This window comes from Hakea prostrata, chromosome 1 (assembly GCF_041222555.1).
Source record: "Hakea prostrata isolate BN-2017 chromosome 1, UWA_Hpros_2, whole genome shotgun sequence".
NCBI classification, from domain to species: Eukaryota; Viridiplantae; Streptophyta; class Magnoliopsida; order Proteales; family Proteaceae; genus Hakea; species Hakea prostrata.
This window is the reverse complement of record NC_142600.1, coordinates 61745233-61765027: the sequence shown is the minus strand read 5'-3', so window position 1 is coordinate 61765027 and position 19795 is coordinate 61745233. Positions and strand designations below refer to the sequence as shown.

Genomic DNA, 19795 nt, shown 5'->3' with positions numbered 1-19795 from the left:
TCCTAGAAATCAGTGCTGGTACCCTAGACAACATACAAGTAACATTAGAGAAGAAAACAGTCGAATCGGAGGTCAAACGAATCAATTTGGCCAAGTACAGGGGTGTTCTCATATCTTGGTTGACTGGCTTGATCGACCAAGACTTGTTAACCACTAGGAAGAATTGAAAACTGGGTCAGAAACTGACCTTCCGGTGCTCCGATTGACACGAAATTTGGAGGGCATGTTTACAACAGTATGAGGATACTACACACTAAATTTCATGACGATCCAACGGTCCAATTAAAAATACCCAAATCGAAGTCTTATGTTCTATATGATAAATATCACAAATCAAATTGGAATTGATTGGAATTGTAAAGAATGATGGGAATCAATTAAGTGAATGGTAATAATCAAGTTAGAATCATGAATTCATAGTAATCTAGACCTAACATGCATTTACATATCAGTTTTGAATCAAGACAAGGTTGAAATGGAAGAAATCAAAGTAATGAAATGTAGGCAATCCTAATTGAATCATAGCATAGCAAGAATGGGGTGATAATCATGGGATTGATTGGGGAAGACTCATGGTTAAGTGTTTGCAAGGTTGCAGCACTTCAACCATGGTCTAAAGATCATAATTTGGTAGAAAATGAATAGATTAGAAGAAGAATAGAAGGAATCATACCTTGAGTTGATGACTGATGTGCAATACAAATGATTGGAATCAAAGATCTTCCCAAACACCAAGAAAAGCCCAAGAGAGTGTCCAACTTCGTGCTCTGGAGTGCAAATGATTAGCCTAGGTCCTCATTCTCGAGTTCCAAAAAGGTAGGGGCAAAATGGGAAGTGATTTTGTAAAAATTCGAATTCCATTACTGCTGGTCGACTGGCTAGTCGATCAGTCGACCAAGCAGTCGACAAAGGCATGACAGCAACTTCAGGAGTGGATTTGGAAGGCCAGACAGATCCGAATTGAGTTGGGTTTTCTCCTACAAGTCAATCAACAAGTCAGTTTCAAGAAATACCTTCGGATTGACCACGGGGGTCCAATAAGTGCTTCAACTAATTCAATCTTCATCGATGCGCAGATTTTCACTCAACACTGACAATGTGCTCAAGTAAGGGGCATCATTGTCAATGTCCATAGGTTCTGGATCAAGCATCAAATCTTCAACTAAGAGGGCCCACAAGTCTCTTCTACCTCCATTTCGGGTCTTCGGACCTGCAACAATATAAAATTCGGGCCGGGTCAGGGTTAGGATAAGGCCGGATTTTACAGATACGTCCATTCCTCCCCTCTCGAGATCCTTTCCAGTATCCTTCACACTAGAGTCAACGTATCCGACTCTCTCAAATACGGACTCACCAACCCTATTGGTCATCCACAAATAATAGACGGGAAGCTCTCATGTCCCCTCACGGATATAACTCACCGGTCTCGGACGCCCATGAACCCAAGTCTACTATTTGCAACCCTACCAATAAATGGCCCCCACAATGTGATTCATGTCCTCTCATGGGTTGGTTACCGGTCTTGAGCGCCCACAAATCCCCATTGCTGCCACGAGTCGTTCGGTCTCAATACCCTTCCGAATCAGGTCTGATATAACAGGGTATTCCTAGCCAAACACTGCTAGACCAATCCTAGGTATGTCAAACAGTAGTTAGGGAAGGGGCACCATAGGAAAGCGTGCCATACCCCTTCCACTGATGTTCAAAGACAGAAACGCCAATATGACATTTCCCATTCCACAACCACAACTTAAGCATTCACATCACATCATGATTCCATACAAATCACATTCATATTCATATCATAGTCCAAATCACATTCACAATACTATATCATCAATTCCAATATGTAAATAACAATATGAATACGCTATTGTAGTTGCAGAAGTATCATAATGTAAAGAAAATAAAACATCAATAGCTAGGTCAATCATTCATGTCATATTACAATAAGACATGTAAATAGGCATATTGTGAGTTGGAATACTCACCTCGTAATCCGAACTTATAATCTTCAAGTAAGAGATCAGAGAACAGATCCAAAATCACCTAAACAAGCTTGACAAAACATGTATAGGTCATAAGAAGTAAATCCAAGAGATAGGAGTCGAAACAGAGCAAAATTGGAGTTGCTGACTGCCTTGCTCAATTGGGTGGTAGCTTGGTCCAATCGACCACCTGAAACAGTATTCGACATCAAACACTAAATTGGTCATAACTTCTTCGTTTGAAGTCTGATTGATCCGAAATTTGAAGGGGAACTCCACATAAACATACTAAGACTATCTAGCATGGATGCGACACTATCCATGGTCAAAATCAATGACTTTCTAATTTGGAAACATGACTTTCTATTTTGAAAACATGACTTTCTTTTTTGATAAAAAACATGGTTTTCAATAAAAACAACCATGGCTGCAAAGGAGGATTAAGGATTCACTCAAGAGGATCATTAGCAATAGATTAGTGATGAATACTAACATAAATTCTGATCTAATATGATTGAGAAATCAGATTAAATGAATGATCACGAAGATATCATATAATCATGGCTAAGAATTCAAGCATGAAGATCATAGCATCAATGGAATGAATGGAGGTTCATTCAAAGACATTGAAAGATCAGCAATGAAAACTAAGAATAAGAATGTGTAATACTGATTAGAAAGGAAAACTACAGTAAGAAAGAATCATGCTATCAAAACTGATTTAGAAACAAGGAAAATCAAGGAGATTCACCATTTGGCTTCAAAGAATGCATAGAGTGATTTGGGGTTCACTCTAAGACATAAGGAGATCAGAGAATAGGTAGTTACAGTAATGTAACACCTTCTCCACAATAAAAACAATGAACTAGAATAGTAGAGAGAAGAGATTAGAGAAGAAAGAGGTAGAATACCAACCTTGAGGATGAACAAGAGAGGAGGAACTTTAGATCTTGCAAGAGTTCTTCAAAATCACCAAGGAGAGGCTTTAAGAGAGGCTTCTCACGTTCACAATAGGTTTTAGAAACAAAAGGGGCTAAGGGACACGAAGTCTACTTAAATAGAGCACTAAAAATCCTAAACAGAGGATTTTCTCGGATTCTGACCCTGTTGGTCGATTGGTTGGTCGATTGGCCCAGACTACCACCCAATCGACCAAGCATGTCAGCAAGGCCAAATTAGGGATATCAAAGTCCAAACTTCATCAAATTCACATGGGCTTCTCCCAACTCATCAAACAACCTTCCTAGCACATAGGGGCACCTTCAAACCATGTCCAAATGGGTTTTAGGTCCATCAATTAAGCTCCTAATCATCAACCTGTAGTTTCTTATCAAACACTGACAATGCTTCCAAGTATGGAGCACCATCATCAAACTCCATGGGTTTTGGGTCAAATACCATGTCTTCCACTAAGAGGGCCCACAGAGACCACTTCCTTCACTTTGGGACATTGGATCAACCCTAAGGGAAAGATCTGACATGACTTCCTAAGACTTTCAAAGATAACAACACTATTATCAATGTCCAACTTCAAGGTCAAACATTAAACAAACCTTTCTTCACCCAAAATAGATAGGGTGTCTTGGCTAGGTTTGGGCTGGATTTCACAGAATGTGTGGAGAAATGGAGGTCCAAACTCAAGACCTCCTTAGACTTACTACCTCTTAAGGTGCGAATTCTTGGTGAAGTTCACCCAAAAGTTCTCAACATTTCAACCTTTGACGGGATGCAGATTGTGGTTCCAACGAGGGTTTTCATCTCCTTCTTTGTTGATCGAGGTCTTTTGCCGTTGTTTGTTGCTTCTCTTTTAGTCTTTCTCCATGTTTTTGTTGTTGTTGTTGTTGTTGTTGTCCCTGACCTTCACCAGAGAGACGACGATGTAAAGGGATACTTGATCCTCGTCTCATCTTTGCGACTATTTACATCATCTCAACTCCACAACTATGAAAAACCCTTCTCTTCTATCTCCATCTCTATATTTTTCTCTCCTCTTCCTCTGGGTTTATGTTGCTTGGTATTGTGAAGAAACTGTAATGGTTCAAAACATAGAGGTTTGGGGGGGGATTTTCACTGATATTTCGTAGGTTCAACGATTTTTTGGCGTATTTTGAAGTTATCGCCGATTTCTCTCAATATATTGTCTATAAATGGTAAACCTCATGTCAAACCTTCTTTTCCTGACACGACTATATATCCCCTCGTGTTGGCGATATATCCTAACATGGTGTACCTTGCTACCTCTATTGACACGACGATATAGGGGTGTCAATTTTCAACCCAAACCGTTAAAACCGGACCGAACCGGCCTGTTATAGCCCAACTGGCCCGAACCGATCCTTAATGGGCTGTAATTGGGCTGAGGGTCCTCAGCCCAAACAGTTTCGAGCTGGCCCGGCCCAGCCCGTCAGCCCGTTAGTTTTTTACATAAATAAAATTAAAATATTAAATGTAATTAATTTTTTTTTGGTATTGTTTAAATGTAATTAATGATCCATGAATTTCGGTGTTTGAGACGTTGAGACTCGAGTTTGAGTAGTTGAGTGTTAACACATTTAACGATTTAAGTTTTAAGTTTTAAGTATTTAATTTTCAAATTTCATTTAGTTTTATTACTTTAAAATTTAAAAGTCTTAATTGATAACTCTTAAGTCTTAAGTCTTAATCTTAATCGTTAACTTTTTAATTTTCAAATTTTATTTAGTTTTATTATTTTAAAATTTAAAAGTCTTAATTGATAACTCTTAACTCTTAAGTCTTAATATTAATCGTTAACTTTTTAATTTTCAAATTTCATTTAGTTTTATTATTTTAAAATTTAAAAGTCTTAATTGATAACTATTAAGTCTTAATCTTAATCGTTAATGCGCTGTTTCAGTTTCAGACTTTCAGTCTTTCACATTTTCACTTTTGTGAAATCAGGCATCAGGGTTTCTAATGCCATCACTTATCGTTGGATCTACTTGGATTCTTCATCTTCTATCTTTTGTAGTTTTGTGGGTGAGAGAAACTAGGATTTGAAGTTGAGGAAAAAATAAAAATAAATTTCAATATTGATTTTTAATTTAGTTCAAATCATTAGCCAAATCGAATCCAAATCATTAGGCCAAACCGTTAGTCAACCCGAACCCAAACCGCACCAAACCGAAACCGCACCGAAACCGTTATCTTTTAAATGGGCTGGTTTGGTCTGGGGGTTTTTCAGCCCGAAACCGCTCCAAACCGTACCGTTGACACCCCTACGACGATATATCACCTCGTGTCCGTGATATATGATGTACCTTCCTACCTTTACTTATGAGGTTGCCACTATTGTATTAGAAGCACATCCACGATTGACTCTATTTCGTGTATTAGAACCGCGTGCGGTACAAAATGATTATTTCTCCATTCGATTTATAACAAAGATACCTACAACTATTTAATGATAATGTACGACAAATAGTGTCTGAGCGGAAAAATATTCAGTTCACATGGCCAGTCCATGTATTTGCGTGTGTAAAATGGACGGTTTGATTAGGTGCTCCCTTCTTGAAAAGGATGAGGAAGCTCACCAAGAAGAACATCAATGCTGTCAAAATACAATATGCGAGGAATTTGAACGAGTGAAGTTCAGCTCTAATCTAAGAGGCACACCCCCATCAGCTAGACTCATCGAGCAAGCTATCCTGAAGGACGAACCTCCACCTGCCGACGCCGGAGAAGGAAGAGGAAATCCGAGCATCTAGAAACAACAATTGGATCCAGCTATTCAAGTACGACCGCAGTCCCTTACCATGCAGAACCAGCCTACAACCTACCACCAGCAGTCTGCAACAACTGCCAACCCTGCCATGTCAACCAATGAAGTGTCAATGTTCAAATCAAAAGCAATGATCACAACCTCTACCGTTGACAATCCCAACATGAAAAATAACCCTCAACTAGATAAAAATCCCATCAACGGTACACAAACTCAAATAAATCAACCTTTTGTCTTTTCACCAACTTTTCCTCAAACTCTGTATACATCAATCCCAACAAACCTGATGCATACCATTTCTAACCAAAACCCTTGTTTCCCTCAACCTCCCCTCATCAGATCATCAATACCAATGCTAACCCGAACCAGCTCTTCTACCCCAACTTTGACCCCACAAGTTCCCAAAACCTTGCCAACCCAGCGTTTTCTACACTGCTACAAAACCCAAAACTTACAGCTGCAGTTCTTCAACTGCTTCCACAAATCCGAGGTTTTAGCCTTTCTCAAAACTCAAACCAAACTTTACCTCAACTTGTTTTCAACCCAGCACCTGTAAACCAAATGAACCCATTGAACCAAACTCAACGCAACCCGATTCAACACCTTACTCAAACCAGCCCAATAACCCTGCACCTTCCTCAACCAACCTTCTCTAACCCAGATAACCTGGCATCCCTCCACACCACTGCTGAATCCATGGATGATCCCTCCAACCAAAGCCTGAATCACCCCAAACCCCCAACAAAAAAAAACCCAGAGCTAAGAGGGCACGGCCAACCAAAAATATTAGAGGAAGTACATCCTCTTCTCAACATGCAGACCAGCAATCAATGCCTTTTTTAACCAACAGCTCCGTGGAGGAATTGGACCCTCCTCACGGGCAACTCTAAAAGTCCTTAGCTGGAACGTGCAAGGTGCTGGGAGTCCCTTGTCACGTAGAATTCTGCGGAATCTCTCAAGGACAGACCACCCCGACATTCTTTTTCTAATGGAAACCAAGACTCAGGAAAATACAATGAGAAAACTTATAAAATCCTGAATATGGATTTCAGTTTCCATGTTGATCCACAAGGCAAAGCAGGGGGTTTATCGATTTTTTGGAAGACACATGTTGATCTTGAAATCATCTCTGTTGACAATCGAGTTATCAACTCCAAAGTTTCAGTGGCGAAGAGTGATCCTACATTTATTTCTTTCATCTATGGTGACCCAATCAGGAAGTAACAGAGAGCAGTTTGGGAGAAAATAACAAATTGGGGAAAGGATCTTCATGAAGCTTGGATGCTTATCGGAGACTTTAATTCCCATGTGACTTGAAGAGAAAAAAGTGGAGGTGTATTAGATTTATCCTCTGACTCTGTTGACTTCATGGCAATGATAAATGACTGCAATCTCATTGATATCGGTTTCAAAGGCCCAAATCGTACTTGGACAAACAGAAGGAAAGGAGCTGCGAATATTAGGATTCGCCTTGATAGAGCACTGGTCAATTATGCATGGCAAAAACAATATCCAGATGCTATTCTCTTTGTGAAACCAGCTTGTGGTTCTGATCATAACCCAGTTATGTTTGATTCCAAAGGAGGCCGTTGCAAAGGAAGAAAACCATTTAGGTTTGAGAGTGCCTGGTTTAGACATCCACAGTGTCGAGAAGTTGCAACTCAGGCGTGGCAAAAGTATACCCAAGGCAGCCCTGCCACAGTTTTACGGGAGAAAATGGATCACTGCAGAATTGTTTTTAGGAAATGGAACAAGGAAGTATATGGCCATATACAAACCAATATTGCCAACTTAAAGAAAAAACTTGAGGTTGTTCAAGGAGCAGATGATGGAAGGTATTCTCAAGAAGAAGTGAACAAATTGTCTGACATGCTAGCTGAGCAATTGGAGAGAGAGGAAGAACTTTGGCACCAAAAGTCGAGAATCAAATGGTTAAAGGGAGGAGATGCAAACACAAAAATTTTTCATGCATGCACTCTTCAAAGGCGACAGGCCAACAAAATCCTCAAAATCAAAGGACCAGATGGAGTATGGACTTTGAATGAAGAGGATATCCAGAAAATCCTATGCAACCACTTTGAGGAAGCCTTCACTTCAGAGCCCATAGACCAAGAAGCCCTCGTTCAAGTATTGAGTGCGGTGGATCCAATTGTTATAAATGATATGAATCAAATGCTCGGTCAAGCCCCCTCAACACAGGAAATCAAGGATGCACTCTTCTCAATGGGCCCATAAAGGCCCTAGGTCCAGATGGCTTACCCCCTCTCTTTTTTCAAAAACTATGGGATGATATTCATCGTGATTTGGTTAGCTTTGTACTAGATTTTTTTGATTCTGGTATCACTAATGCAGAATTAAATGTCTCGTATATTTGTCTCATACCTAAATCCCCAACCCCTGAACTAGCTGAGCATTTTCGCCCTATTAGCCTTGGGGGTGTGGTTATGAAAATTATCTCCAAGATTTTTGCAGGAAGACTTCAACACATCCTTGAGAAGGTGGTAGCCCCTTATCAATCAGCTTTCATCCCTTCCAGGCTCATCTTTGACAACATATTCTTGGCACATGAGGTGTTTCACTACATTAAAAAGAGGAAGAAAGGAAAGAAGAAACTCTTAGCTCTGAAGATAGACATGAAAAAAGCATATGATAGGTTGGAATGGGAGTACATAGAAGCAATCCTATTAAAGCTGGGTTTCTCAGATAGATGGGTGGCTTTGGTAATGAGTTGTATCACATCAACATCCTATAAGCTCCTCATCAATGGCACTATAAGCTCGTTCATCACTCCTACCCGTGGCATCCGACAAGGAGACCCATTGTCCCCAGCCATCTTTATCTTATGCTCCCAGGGATTAAGTTCAATTATCAAAAGAGAAGAAGAAGCAAAACTCATTGCAGGAATTAGAGTGAAGAACAGGGCTCCCCCACTCGCCCACCTTCTTTTTGTAGATGATTGCCTCCTATTCTCTGAAGTGAAGTTGGATGCAGTGTGTAACTTGAAAGGATGCCTTGATCTATATTGTAAATCGAGTGGACAAGCAGTGAACCTTTTAAAGTCAAGCATTTTCTTTAGTCCCAATACTCATATGAAGTTCCAGAGGTGGTTTTCAAGAGTGTTGAAAGTATCTTACACAAAAGGACCAACAAAATACTTGGGACTACCATCAGAGATTGGAACTTCAAAGAAACAAGCATTCAAGGAAGTGTATGAAAGGGTGACACAAAGGTTGGAGAGTTGGAAATACAAACTCTTATCTCATGCAGGTAAGGATGTTTTGCTAAGATCAGTAGCTTTTGCACTTCCTCAATATGCATGTTCACATTTTAAGCTACCAAATCACTACATGAGCACTTTAGAAAAGCTTCGGCCAAATTTTTTTGGGGTATTGTAGGAGAGAAAAGCAAAACACAATGGATCTCTTGGGAACGAATTTGCAGCCCTAAATGCAAAGGAGGCCTTGGATTCAAACAATCAAGTCTACAGAACATAGCTCTGTTAACCAAAATGGCTGCGAGACTATGGCTTGATCCAAATTCATTATGGTGCAATTTTGTTCGAGCTGTGTACTTCCCAAAGAAATCATTATTGGAAGTGAAAAGTAAGGCTTCAGATTCGTGGGCCTGGAAGAGCTTGGTAATTGGGCTTCAACAGTTAAAAAAAAAAACCTAGTTTGGAGAGTTGAAAGAGGAGATTCAATTCTAATTTGGGAGCACAAATGGATTCCATCTGCCCATGACTTTAAGATACAAAGTCCCCAACCACATGGTTGTCCTATAAGGTATGTTTCCCAACTTATAGACCATACCAATAGTACGTGGAAGGAGGACATCCTTCAATCTCTATTCCAAACAGATGACATCAGAAGAATCCGACAAATCCAACTTAGGCTTTTTCCAGGGGATGATGTCCTCACTTGGGTGGGGGCCAAAGATGGAAAAGTCACAGTCAAAGAGATTTATAAGGCTCTCATTATTGAGCAGGAAAGGACAATCACCCATCAAGCTTCATCTTCACACTCCCATCGATGGAAATCAATACCTGAGGCAATTTGGATGTCCATTTGGAAGAGTTTGGTGGCCTCAAAAATTAAATTCTTTATATGGAGGGCACTTGCAGGTGGTCTAGCCTCAGGGGAGGCCATGCAAAGAAGAAATTTCAATATTGACCCAAGTTGTGGAACCACCGTTGAGTCCACCAATCATATACTTTTCAACTGTAACTTTGCTCAGGTGGCTTGGTTCAGCAGCCCATTGGGCTTCAAAGGAGTGAATAATTCAGAAACACAATTGGAAAGTTGGCTTGAGCAGCTAAACAACATAGTTGTAGGCTCGAAGAAAGAAAAGAAGGCCCATCAAGTATGTTGTTTTTATTTGTGTTGGTTCCTTTGGAAAGCTCGGAGTGACCATATCTTTAAGAAAAGGTCTTGGTCTCCTGAAGAAGTGGGTTGGTATGCATGGAAGGCGGCAACCTGAATTCACGAAACCCGACATGCCAAGTTAGGTTCTCATCAAAGTCAACAGAATAGGCCAGCACAACTTTGCTGGAGACCTCCCCCTATGTTTTGGGTTAAGGTGAGTGTGGATGCTGCTTTTGGTCCTAGCTCCGGGCAGGCTGGATTGGGTTTTGTTATTCGGAACCATGGAGGAGCCCCTATGCTAGCGGTCTCAGTGCCTAGTATAGCCTCTTCCCCTCTTATGGCTGAAGCTCAGGCTCTCAGGACTGCTCTCCTCCACACTTTAGGTGAAGGGATTCAAGAAGCTATCTTTGAAGTTGACTGCAGGAACCTTTTCCTCCTTGTTGAAGACAGGAACAAGCTTCCCCCTCTGGCTATCCAACCCATAATCTGGGATATCCATCACCTAAGTCAGTACTTTGGATCATGTTTATTTTCCAATATTTCTAGGGACATCAACCATGTGGCTGATGCTTTAGCCCGGAGGGCCTTTTCGGTGGCGACTTCTACGATTTGGCCCATTTTCTCTCCTTGGTTACAGTCTCTTTGTATCTCTGTTCCCTTGGCTTTGTCGCCCTCAATAAATTATCTTTTTACCAAAAAAAAATAAAAATGGACGGTTTGATCGACGCAATGGCTCACTTATCAAAAATTTCAGTTGCAACAGTAGAAAAAGACCGGTGTGCTGAAATGGCACTGTAATAATTTTCCGCAAAAGCAGTGGCATTTCCGAAAATTTCCTTTGTAAAACCATCAAATAAAAACAATTTTATAATTAGTCCAGAGAGCGTCATCGTGAGATAAATAGGGTTTTGAGATTAGGTTTCTGAAGCTCTCTATTTTTTTCTTCTTAGCTTGCTGTCACTATAACTCTCCTCCGCTCTCTGCCATTGCGGCTAGGGTTTGTCTGTCCTATTTTTCCTTCCTTTCTGAGGTGAAAGGAAAGTGGGTTATCGGGGTTTGTAATTCATAGATCTGAACCAATGGAATTGAGACGGAATTAGGGATTCTTCGTTGCCTTTGCAGTTGAATCGTTTAAGGGTTTTTCTCGGTCCCGAACGGAAATGGCATCCGCGAACCCTTTTGATCTGTTGGGTGATGATGACAACGACGACCCGTCGCAGCTGATCGCTGCCCAGCAGCAGAAGGTCGCCGCCCTTCCAAAGAAACAAGTGGCCCCCGCGCAGTCCGCTGCTCAACAGCAGGCCAAGCAGGCTAAGCTTCCATCTAAGCCTCTCCCTCCGGCTCAAGCTGGTTAGCGTTCTTAGCCTGTGCTCATCTTTATTTATTGTGTTTAATTAACGCTGATTGATTTATCTGTTTTCCTTTATGCTGTCCGTGGATTAGATGATATTTGGATTCGAGTGGGAATGTTTGGCATGATAATGATGTGGGTCCTAAGATTTAGGTCATTTGCATATTCTTTGTTGTGTGTTGTACCAGTAGGATTTGCGTATTATTACTGCATATCTGATTTATTCCATAGATTGTGTCTCCTGCTTTTTAGTATTATGCTGTATCTGGTTTAACTGGTATAATAAGCTTCAGTTTCTGGTTCCCAAAACACGTTTTTATGATTTCCCTTGGTTTGTAATGCATTTGGTTTAGAGCTGAAGTAAGTTTTTTTCTGTCTGTGTTTTTTGTGTAATCCGTATTTTTTGTGTAATCCCGCTAGTACCCTCTTTTTATTTTATTTTTAAGTTTCCTTTTTCAAGGTCTCAGATAATCGTTGAGGTTCTTGTGAAGTTGTTTGTTAGCCAGGTGTAAAGGAGAGTCTGTTATTGAAACTTTTTTTCCACCGTCTTTTACGAAGGATTTGGGTTTTAAATTGGTGAATTTGCTCATCTAATGTGAATGGTTTGGCTTTCCTTTCACTTGTTGTTGAGATTAGTTTCTTATGCTTTCTTGTGTCAGTGAATCAAGCATTTTCCTTATGGTTGGGATCTGCTACATGAGTTTGGTTCTTAATTTGTTATTTCATTTGCTTAGTGAGGGAGTCTAGGAATGAAGTTTCTCGTGGAGGGAGCCGTGGTGGGCGTGGATATGGACGTGGACGTGGTGGATTTAGCCGAGATCGAGAAGTCGTCAACAATGATAATGCATATAGCAACAATGGATTCTCTGGAGGATACACTGCCCCTGAAGATGGAGATACTGGAAAAGCCATTGAAAGGCGTGGCAGTGGTGGATATCGTGGTGCTTACCGTGGTGGTGGTGGTGGCCGTCGAGGTGGTTTCCCCAGTAATGGGGAGCATGTTGATGGGGATCGTCCTAAAAGGACGTTTGAGCGTCGTAGTGGGACTGGATATGGGTGAGTGTAATTTGTTCTGTTTTACTGTTTGCTTCTGAGACTTCTAAGAGTGTGCAGTAATGAATTAATGTGTTAAAATAGTCTTTATATTTTGGATTGTATATGTGCAGGAATGATTTCAAACGTGAAGGTGCTGGTCGTGGGAATTGGGGAACTCCCACTGATGAAAATGTTCAGTGAGTACCTTGTTTTGCAACATGAAGCCATTTCCACTGTTTTACTAAATATTTTGGCATCTCTGCCCGTATGATTGGGATAGATTTCTGCCACTTGTTGTGCAATACTTTTTTTTCAGGCAGTTAATTCTTTTATTTAATTAGCCCTCTCCTTTCTGTAGGGAGACTGAGGAGGCTGCCAACACCAACGAAAAGAATGTGAACCCTGAGAAGCCGGTTGAGGAAGATGCAGATGCCAGCAAGGAGAACCCTGCAAATGAGGCAGAAGAGAAGGAACCTGAAGATAAGGTGACTTTATTTGATTTATTTATTTGCATATTTATGAAGAGCATTACTGTTGTACAATATCTAACCTCAGGACCTTGTAGACTTCTTTCTTGAAACAAAAAATTATTTACTGTTATTTTAGATCAGAGTGTCGCATGAAATGATTTTAAAGAGTAACTTGTGTTTGTACTTAGATGGATTACATATATGAATCCTTTTCCTACTTGAATTGGGACAAAAATGGAGGATTCCACGTCTGTATCTAAGGTTTTAGACCTTGTTTTAAAAGGGATTAAGCCATTTGGGCACTGATGCAAACTTTATTTTAGAGACTGAAGTCTGTTTCCATGAAGACATTTATGTTAATTTTCATAATTTTAACTGTGTGTCAGTAGAAGGATATATGTTAGTCCCAAAATTCTAAAGTACCTGTGGCAGAATTGTCAAAATATGAACTGTAATAAGTTCACCATGTATTTCCTGCTAAGTCTTGTGAGGGACTATAAAATGGAGTACTCACCGTGTCCCTCTGATTTTCTAAATCAAAACAGGAAATGACTCTTGATGAGTATGAGAAGCTGCTGGAAGAGAAAAGGAAGGCTTTGCAAGCACTGAGGACTGAGGAAAGGAAGGTTGATGACAAGGAGTTTAAATCTATGCAACAGCTTTCTAGCAAAAAGGGCAATGATGATGTGTTCATTAAATTGGTGAAGCCAACTGAACTCTCTAGAAATTCTACTCGCTTTTTTTATTAATCAAATTGGAAGCAGATACCTTAGCATTGAATACTTGATTCATTTGTAGGGCTCGGATAAGGATAAGCGGAAGGAGATTGAGAAGGAAGAGAAAGCTAAGAAGGTATATGGCCTGATCTCTCTCTCTCTTGCTGTGGAAGATGTGGATTTTTGAATTTGTTTTAGATTATTACTCTTAAGACTTCAAAGCAGTACAACTGAATCTTTCATAAAACCTTCAATTATGAATAAAACCATTTCTTCTTTGGTGACTCACTGAAAGAATTATTAGCCTATTGGATGTCTGTGCTTGCTCGTATAAATGCTATCCCTGTACCTTCCCAAGTGATTGGTCTGTTCAGCAAGCCTTGAGATTAGCATGGTTTTTTGACCTAATATTTGTCACTTTTGAGGCATTGACTTTCATTTTGGGGATCTCTCAAGTTGTGCCCGTAAGACCTGTTTTAGACAATTTTTGTTAAAAATGATATTGGGATGGACCATCTGTATCTATGCTGTCTACCCCTGGCTGAGGGTCCGATTTTTTGAATGGTTTCAGGTTTGACTACATAGATTTGTTGGGCAACATTGTTTTTGCTTATTTAATTTGATTGCTGGTTATCTTGGATTGGTAATTCATCTGTTGATACATTCTCTGCTTTGGTTAATTAGATGAGTAGATGGAAATGCCATGTTAACTCCTATGATAATGCCTGTCTCTGGTTAATAGTTTTTGATGGTGTAGTATGACTTGCTACTTTGGTGGCGAGTTTGTAAGCAGTGACTGAATTATAATTTGCTTGAACATGATCTGTCGGGCTGACTGCCACTTTTTGTTGTGTACAGTCTGTCAGCATCAATGAGTTCCTAAAGCCCACTGAAGGTGAGAAGTTCTATGGTTCTGGAGGAAGGAGGGGCGGCCGTGGAGGTCGCGGCAGAGGAGGTTACAGTGGAGGTGGCCCGAGTTACAGTGTGTCGGCCCCCTCCATTGAAGATCCCGGGCAGTTCCCAACCTTAGGTGCCAAGTGAGATTTTATTGATGCTTCTGGACATCATCCTCCTTGGCTGCCCATAGGTGCCAAGTGAGATTTTAATTGATGCTTCTGGACATCATCCTCCTCGGTTTTTTCCGTAATAGTTGATCATTTACTTTTTTTGATCTTGTTAAAGTACCCGAGTGGCAGGAATAAGGTTTCCTGTATCAAAAGATCTTTATAACGTTTTTGATTATTTTAAAGTGTAAATTTAGGTTCCCCCCCCCGGATTGCTCATTATGGTTTTCTTATTTTATTTTGAATGCTACAGCCCCATTTGAGAAGCTAGTGTGGTGGGATGGGGTGGTTGTAATGACCACCCCTTACTCTTCCCATGATAGTTGGTGATGAATGAATTTTCAAGCTGTTTGAGCTCCCAGATCCGAGACCCCTGCTCCCAAGGTTTGAGCCTGTGCGTAGCATGGTGTGGGAGTTTGGACTGTTACCCTTGGGGTCCCCTACTTCTGCTTCTGAACTTCGAATCGTTTAGGTCCACACCGTTCAAGAGTTACGAACCATTCCCTGACAACTGTGAAACCCCGAGACTTGTTTGAATTTAGAGTTCTACATTGTAGCTTGCCACCATTGTTTCAAAAGTAGATTTATTTGAATATAATTGGTGGGTGTGTTTGTTTAAGAAAAAGTACTGCTGAATGGTGGCTGATTTTCTTGTCCATTCTTGATGTCTTCCCATCAAGAAGAGCATACTTACGTTTCCTAGTGGTGCTCCTTTGCAGAAGTTAAGAAAATTAGCTTGCATGGGTTACATGACTTTTGAAAGGACATACCATCGAAAACTCTTACTACCTCCTCAAGTGGTGTAGCCGCCATCTTGTGGCAGTTGGCAGTTGGGTGTAACCTCAGTAAACACTCGGTTTTGTAAGCCCTTCTAAGTTATAACGCCTACAACTTCCAATCGTTTAAGACTCTTTTCTCGATCTTTCCACTGAGGGCGTTGGAGGATTAGGGAACTTGGAGGTTGATGACAATTGCAGCAAATACAATATACAATAGTAGAGAAGACGGACGGAAAAGCAGACATTGTTGATGAGTTTTAAGTAGATTTTGCCCAGTACAATAACAGAGGTGACAGATGAAGAAGCAACAAATGCTGATAAGTTCAATTAGATTTTGCCCTATGGGCTCGGTAGAACACGCTTCTTTTATGGAAATTCCGTCTAGTTACCGTGATTTGATAACTTCAAAAGAAGCTCCAGGTAGGAGAAGATGAGACAATGGATAATGGGAACTTCTATGGTTAATTTTCTCCCACCATAGATCTCTGTTGGGCAATAAGGCTCCTCTATGGTTGGAAGAGATCTTCTTGTTTTTTCGCATTGGCCGTCACCAGAGGTAGAGCTATTAAGGGCCGACGGGGGCCATGGCTCCTTCAATTTTTTGTTTTAAATTTTCTAATTTTTTTGATTTTTTTCCTAGATCCACTATTTGTTCTCTGAATCCCTAAATTTTTTCTAAAATTTTGATTATACTAATAGCAATTTAAATCTCATTAGAATTCAGCCATTGATTTTATCAGAGCTAATCATAATCATTCCTAAATTTTTTCCTAAAATTTCAAATTCTATTAACAACAATTTAAATCTCGTTTTGAATTTTAGCCATTGATTTTATCAGATCTAATGGTAATATATATATATATATATATATATATATATATATATATATATATATATATATATATATATATATATCATATCATATCATACTACTATAATAAAAGCATGTACTCTACCTTTTTCGCAAATCTTTTTCTGTCATTTTCTGTCCTTAGAATTTTTCTAAATACCAATAATGTTGTACTATTTATTATTTCGTTAGTTATTTTTGCAAGGATAATTTGGACGTTGTAGTCATGAATTATGATGAATTTATCCTTAATTTTAATCCCCCACATAATTTATCTTTCGATTTCTCTCTCGACCTATTTCAATCTCTCTTAAAGTCTGTCGCTCTCTATATCCTTCTCCCTCTCGAACTCTCTTTGAATCTTTCTCTAAATCACCACTTTCTCTGACGACCTCTCTCAATCTCAGTCTCTCGCTCTCTATATCCCTCTCTCTCTAGAACTCTCTCTGAATCCCTCTTGATCTCTCTGAATCTAAGTATTTGTTCTTTCATTGTAGAGAAGCCAAACGAGGGTGAGAAGAAGGACGATGGGGGAAGAAGAAAGATGGATCGATAATGGCGGTTTTGAAGGTCGACACGCATTGCGAAGGATGTACCAAGAAAATAAAGCGGGTTGTCAAGTGTTTTCAAGGTATTAATCTCTCTCAATCTCCTCTCCCAATCTCTCCCAATCTCTCTCAATTGATTCTTCCTTTTGCAACCAATTCATGAATTGTTGGAATTTATTAATATGATTAATAAATTAAATGCCCAAGGGCAATATTGGAAACTCACTATTAGGGCGGTTACAAAATAGGGTTATATATTTTGGTAACCACCGCATTAGTGAGTAACTGAGTGATTCATTATCACGAGATTTATCTCTGAGAAACGGCGGCTCCATCTCTCTCTCCCTCTTAGAATCGTAGGCTTGGAAAATTTTCCTTTCCTAGTTTTTTGATCTTCATTCCATTAATCCGCGGCATTTGGGTTGTGGATATTATTCCCTTTCCCAGTGATTGGGCATAAAAGGCAGACGGAATTCCGTCTGGGCAGTCGGCAGTCGTTCTGAGAGATGGATTTTTTTTGGATTTTGGTCTCCGATTCGAGTAATGTGTTTCTAACTTCATCGGACACCAATGGCCCGACAATCTGTGTGGTGTTTGGGCATTGAGGGCCTAATGGGGCCTAGTGGGAGCTAATGAGGTAGAAGTGTTCTGTGTGAACCACCTCATAGCTTGAACATGATTGCATGTTTTATTTTAATAAAACTATTTTTTATTTATGGGTCTATCAATCATGTTTCTTGCATAGAATGAAGCTAGTGTATAAGTCTATGTGGGTTTGCATGAGAATTTGATTGAATGTTTTTTAGCATTTCTTTTGGTTTAAGTGCTTATCCCATAGGTTGACTATGCTAGTGTGATTTGTTGTTGCATGAGTTGTGTTTTATGCTAGATTTATTGAACTCATTCTTGTATGTAATATCTCTAGAAAAAATGGCTGCTACCAAGAGCATTGTTGTTGACCTCACTAAAGGAGATAAGCTGAATGAGAGGAATTATGACCTCTGGCACCGAAAGGTGCAATATCTCTGGAAGAGCGAGGATATGCTTGGAGACCATAAACCGGACCATGAACCCACATGAGGAAGGTACCACCGCACAAAGATCGCAGGGACCTTGATACATACAATGCTTGGAAGAGGAAAGACCGGGTAGCCAGGATTACAATCCTGAGCTCCATGAGGGATGACCTGATGCTTCGTTATGAGAAGCATAGGACTGCAAAGTCTTTGTGGGAGGCTGTGAAGTTCTAGTATGGAGGAACTTCCACCACAAGAGGCCGCCAGCTCGGACTCACCTTTGACGGTTATAAGATGCGCCAGGGTCACACCATGAGGCAACATATAACCATCATGTCTAACATGATTAGTGAGTTGAGCGCATGTGGGCGCCAGAAGACTGATGAGGAGCAAGTCTCCGCAGTCATCAGGTCATTGCCAAAGACTTGGGAGCATATGAAGATCTTCTTGACTCATGCCGATGAGGTCAAGACTTTTGATCAAGCTGCCAAGCACCTTGAGCTTGATGAGGATCGGATGTTGGCCGATGCCCCTCAAACTGATGTATTTGCTGCTGAAGCTAGCACTAGTAAGGGTGCAGGCTTCAAGCGTAAGAGAGAGAAAGCTCAACCTCGGCGGTCCAAGCAAAGTAACCAGGGGTGGGAACAAAAACAAGAGTGGCCCCAAGCGTTCAAGGGGGACTAGTGCTTGGCAAGAAGAAATCAGCTTTGATTTGCTTCAAGTGCCGAAAGCCTGGTCATTTTGCTCGTGATTGCACTGAGCAAGAGGTATGTATTGTGTGTTATACCTCATCTTGTTATGTAACAAGTTCTACTATGCTTGCTGAACTAAATCCTTTGTGGATTGTTGATTCAGGTGCGACAGAACACATAACAAGGGAACGCTCGAGCTTCGTGGAATACCGTCGTATTCCAAGAGGAAGCAAAAGAATAACGATGGGGAACAACTCAAGCGTGGAGGTTCATGGCATAGGCACATGCAAATTAGTTTTGCGAGGTGGCCAGACGATGTTACTCCATGATGTGTTGTATGCTCCAGACATTCGGCGAAATCTTGTTTCTGTTATTTATCTTTTAAGACATGGTTTTAGAGTTGTATTTGAAAACAATTCTTTGGTTTTGTATCTGGGTGATACAGTTTATGGTTATGGTTTTCTTGATAATGGTTTCATTGTATTGGATACAATTGATTATTCATTTAATTCTAGTAGTGCTTTTGTTTGCCAAAATACTGTGTGTATTGATTCTAATTTGTGGCATGCTAGACTAGGACATATTGGCTTAGATAGGATGAACATGTTGGCAAGAGAAAGTCTCTTAGGCCAAGGTTCACTATCTGATTTGCCAACCTGTGAGTCATGTCTAGCAGGAAAAGCAACTAGAAAACCATTTAAAAAGGCTTTGAGAGCCTCTCTTCCTTTAGAACTTATCCATTCAAATGTGTGTGGACCCATGAATGTGCATACTAGAAAAAGTCAGTCTTATTTCATCACATTCATAGATGACTATACAAGGTATGGTCACATTTATCTAATTTCTCATAAGTCAGAAGCTCTGGAATGTTTTAAGAAATTCATGAGCTTAGTTGAGAATCGATTAGATAAAAGGATTAAAACTCTTAGAACGGATAGAGGTAGAGAGTGTCTCTCCGATATGTTCAAAGGGTTATGTGATGAAAAGGGGATATCTAGACAACTTACTATTCCAGGGACTCCACAGCAAAATGGGGTTGCTGAGAGGAGGAATAGAACCTTGCTAGACATGGTGAGATCCATGATGGCGCAAAAAAATCTACCCATCTCTTATTGGGGAGATGCTTTGCTGACTGCGGCCTATATCCTCAACAGAGTTCCAACCAAATCGGTTCCTTCCACACCAT

At 40.3% G+C, this 19795-nt stretch overlaps 2 protein-coding genes across 2 annotated transcripts; both read left to right on the top strand.

Annotated features, from left to right (window-relative positions):
* The first annotated feature begins 6768 nt into the window (after positions 1-6768).
* Positions 6769-10794, top strand: LOC149029312 (uncharacterized). The gene is made up of 5 exons (XM_089142845.1): positions 6769-6947; positions 7047-7906; positions 8080-8994; positions 9848-10086; positions 10303-10794. Exons 1-5 carry the CDS (start codon positions 6769-6771, stop codon positions 10792-10794), a joined length of 2685 nt encoding a protein of 894 aa, XP_088998971.1.
* Positions 10795-10999: 205 nt separating this feature from the next.
* LOC149029311 (RGG repeats nuclear RNA binding protein A-like) lies at positions 11000-14964 on the top strand. The gene is made up of 7 exons (XM_089141486.1): positions 11000-11438; positions 12174-12495; positions 12606-12671; positions 12833-12959; positions 13490-13645; positions 13743-13796; positions 14519-14964. The coding sequence occupies exons 1-7, from the start codon at positions 11249-11251 to the stop codon at positions 14699-14701; spliced, it is 1098 nt and encodes a 365-aa protein (XP_088997612.1). The 5' UTR covers positions 11000-11248; the 3' UTR covers positions 14702-14964.
* Positions 14965-19795: the final 4831 nt, after the last annotated feature.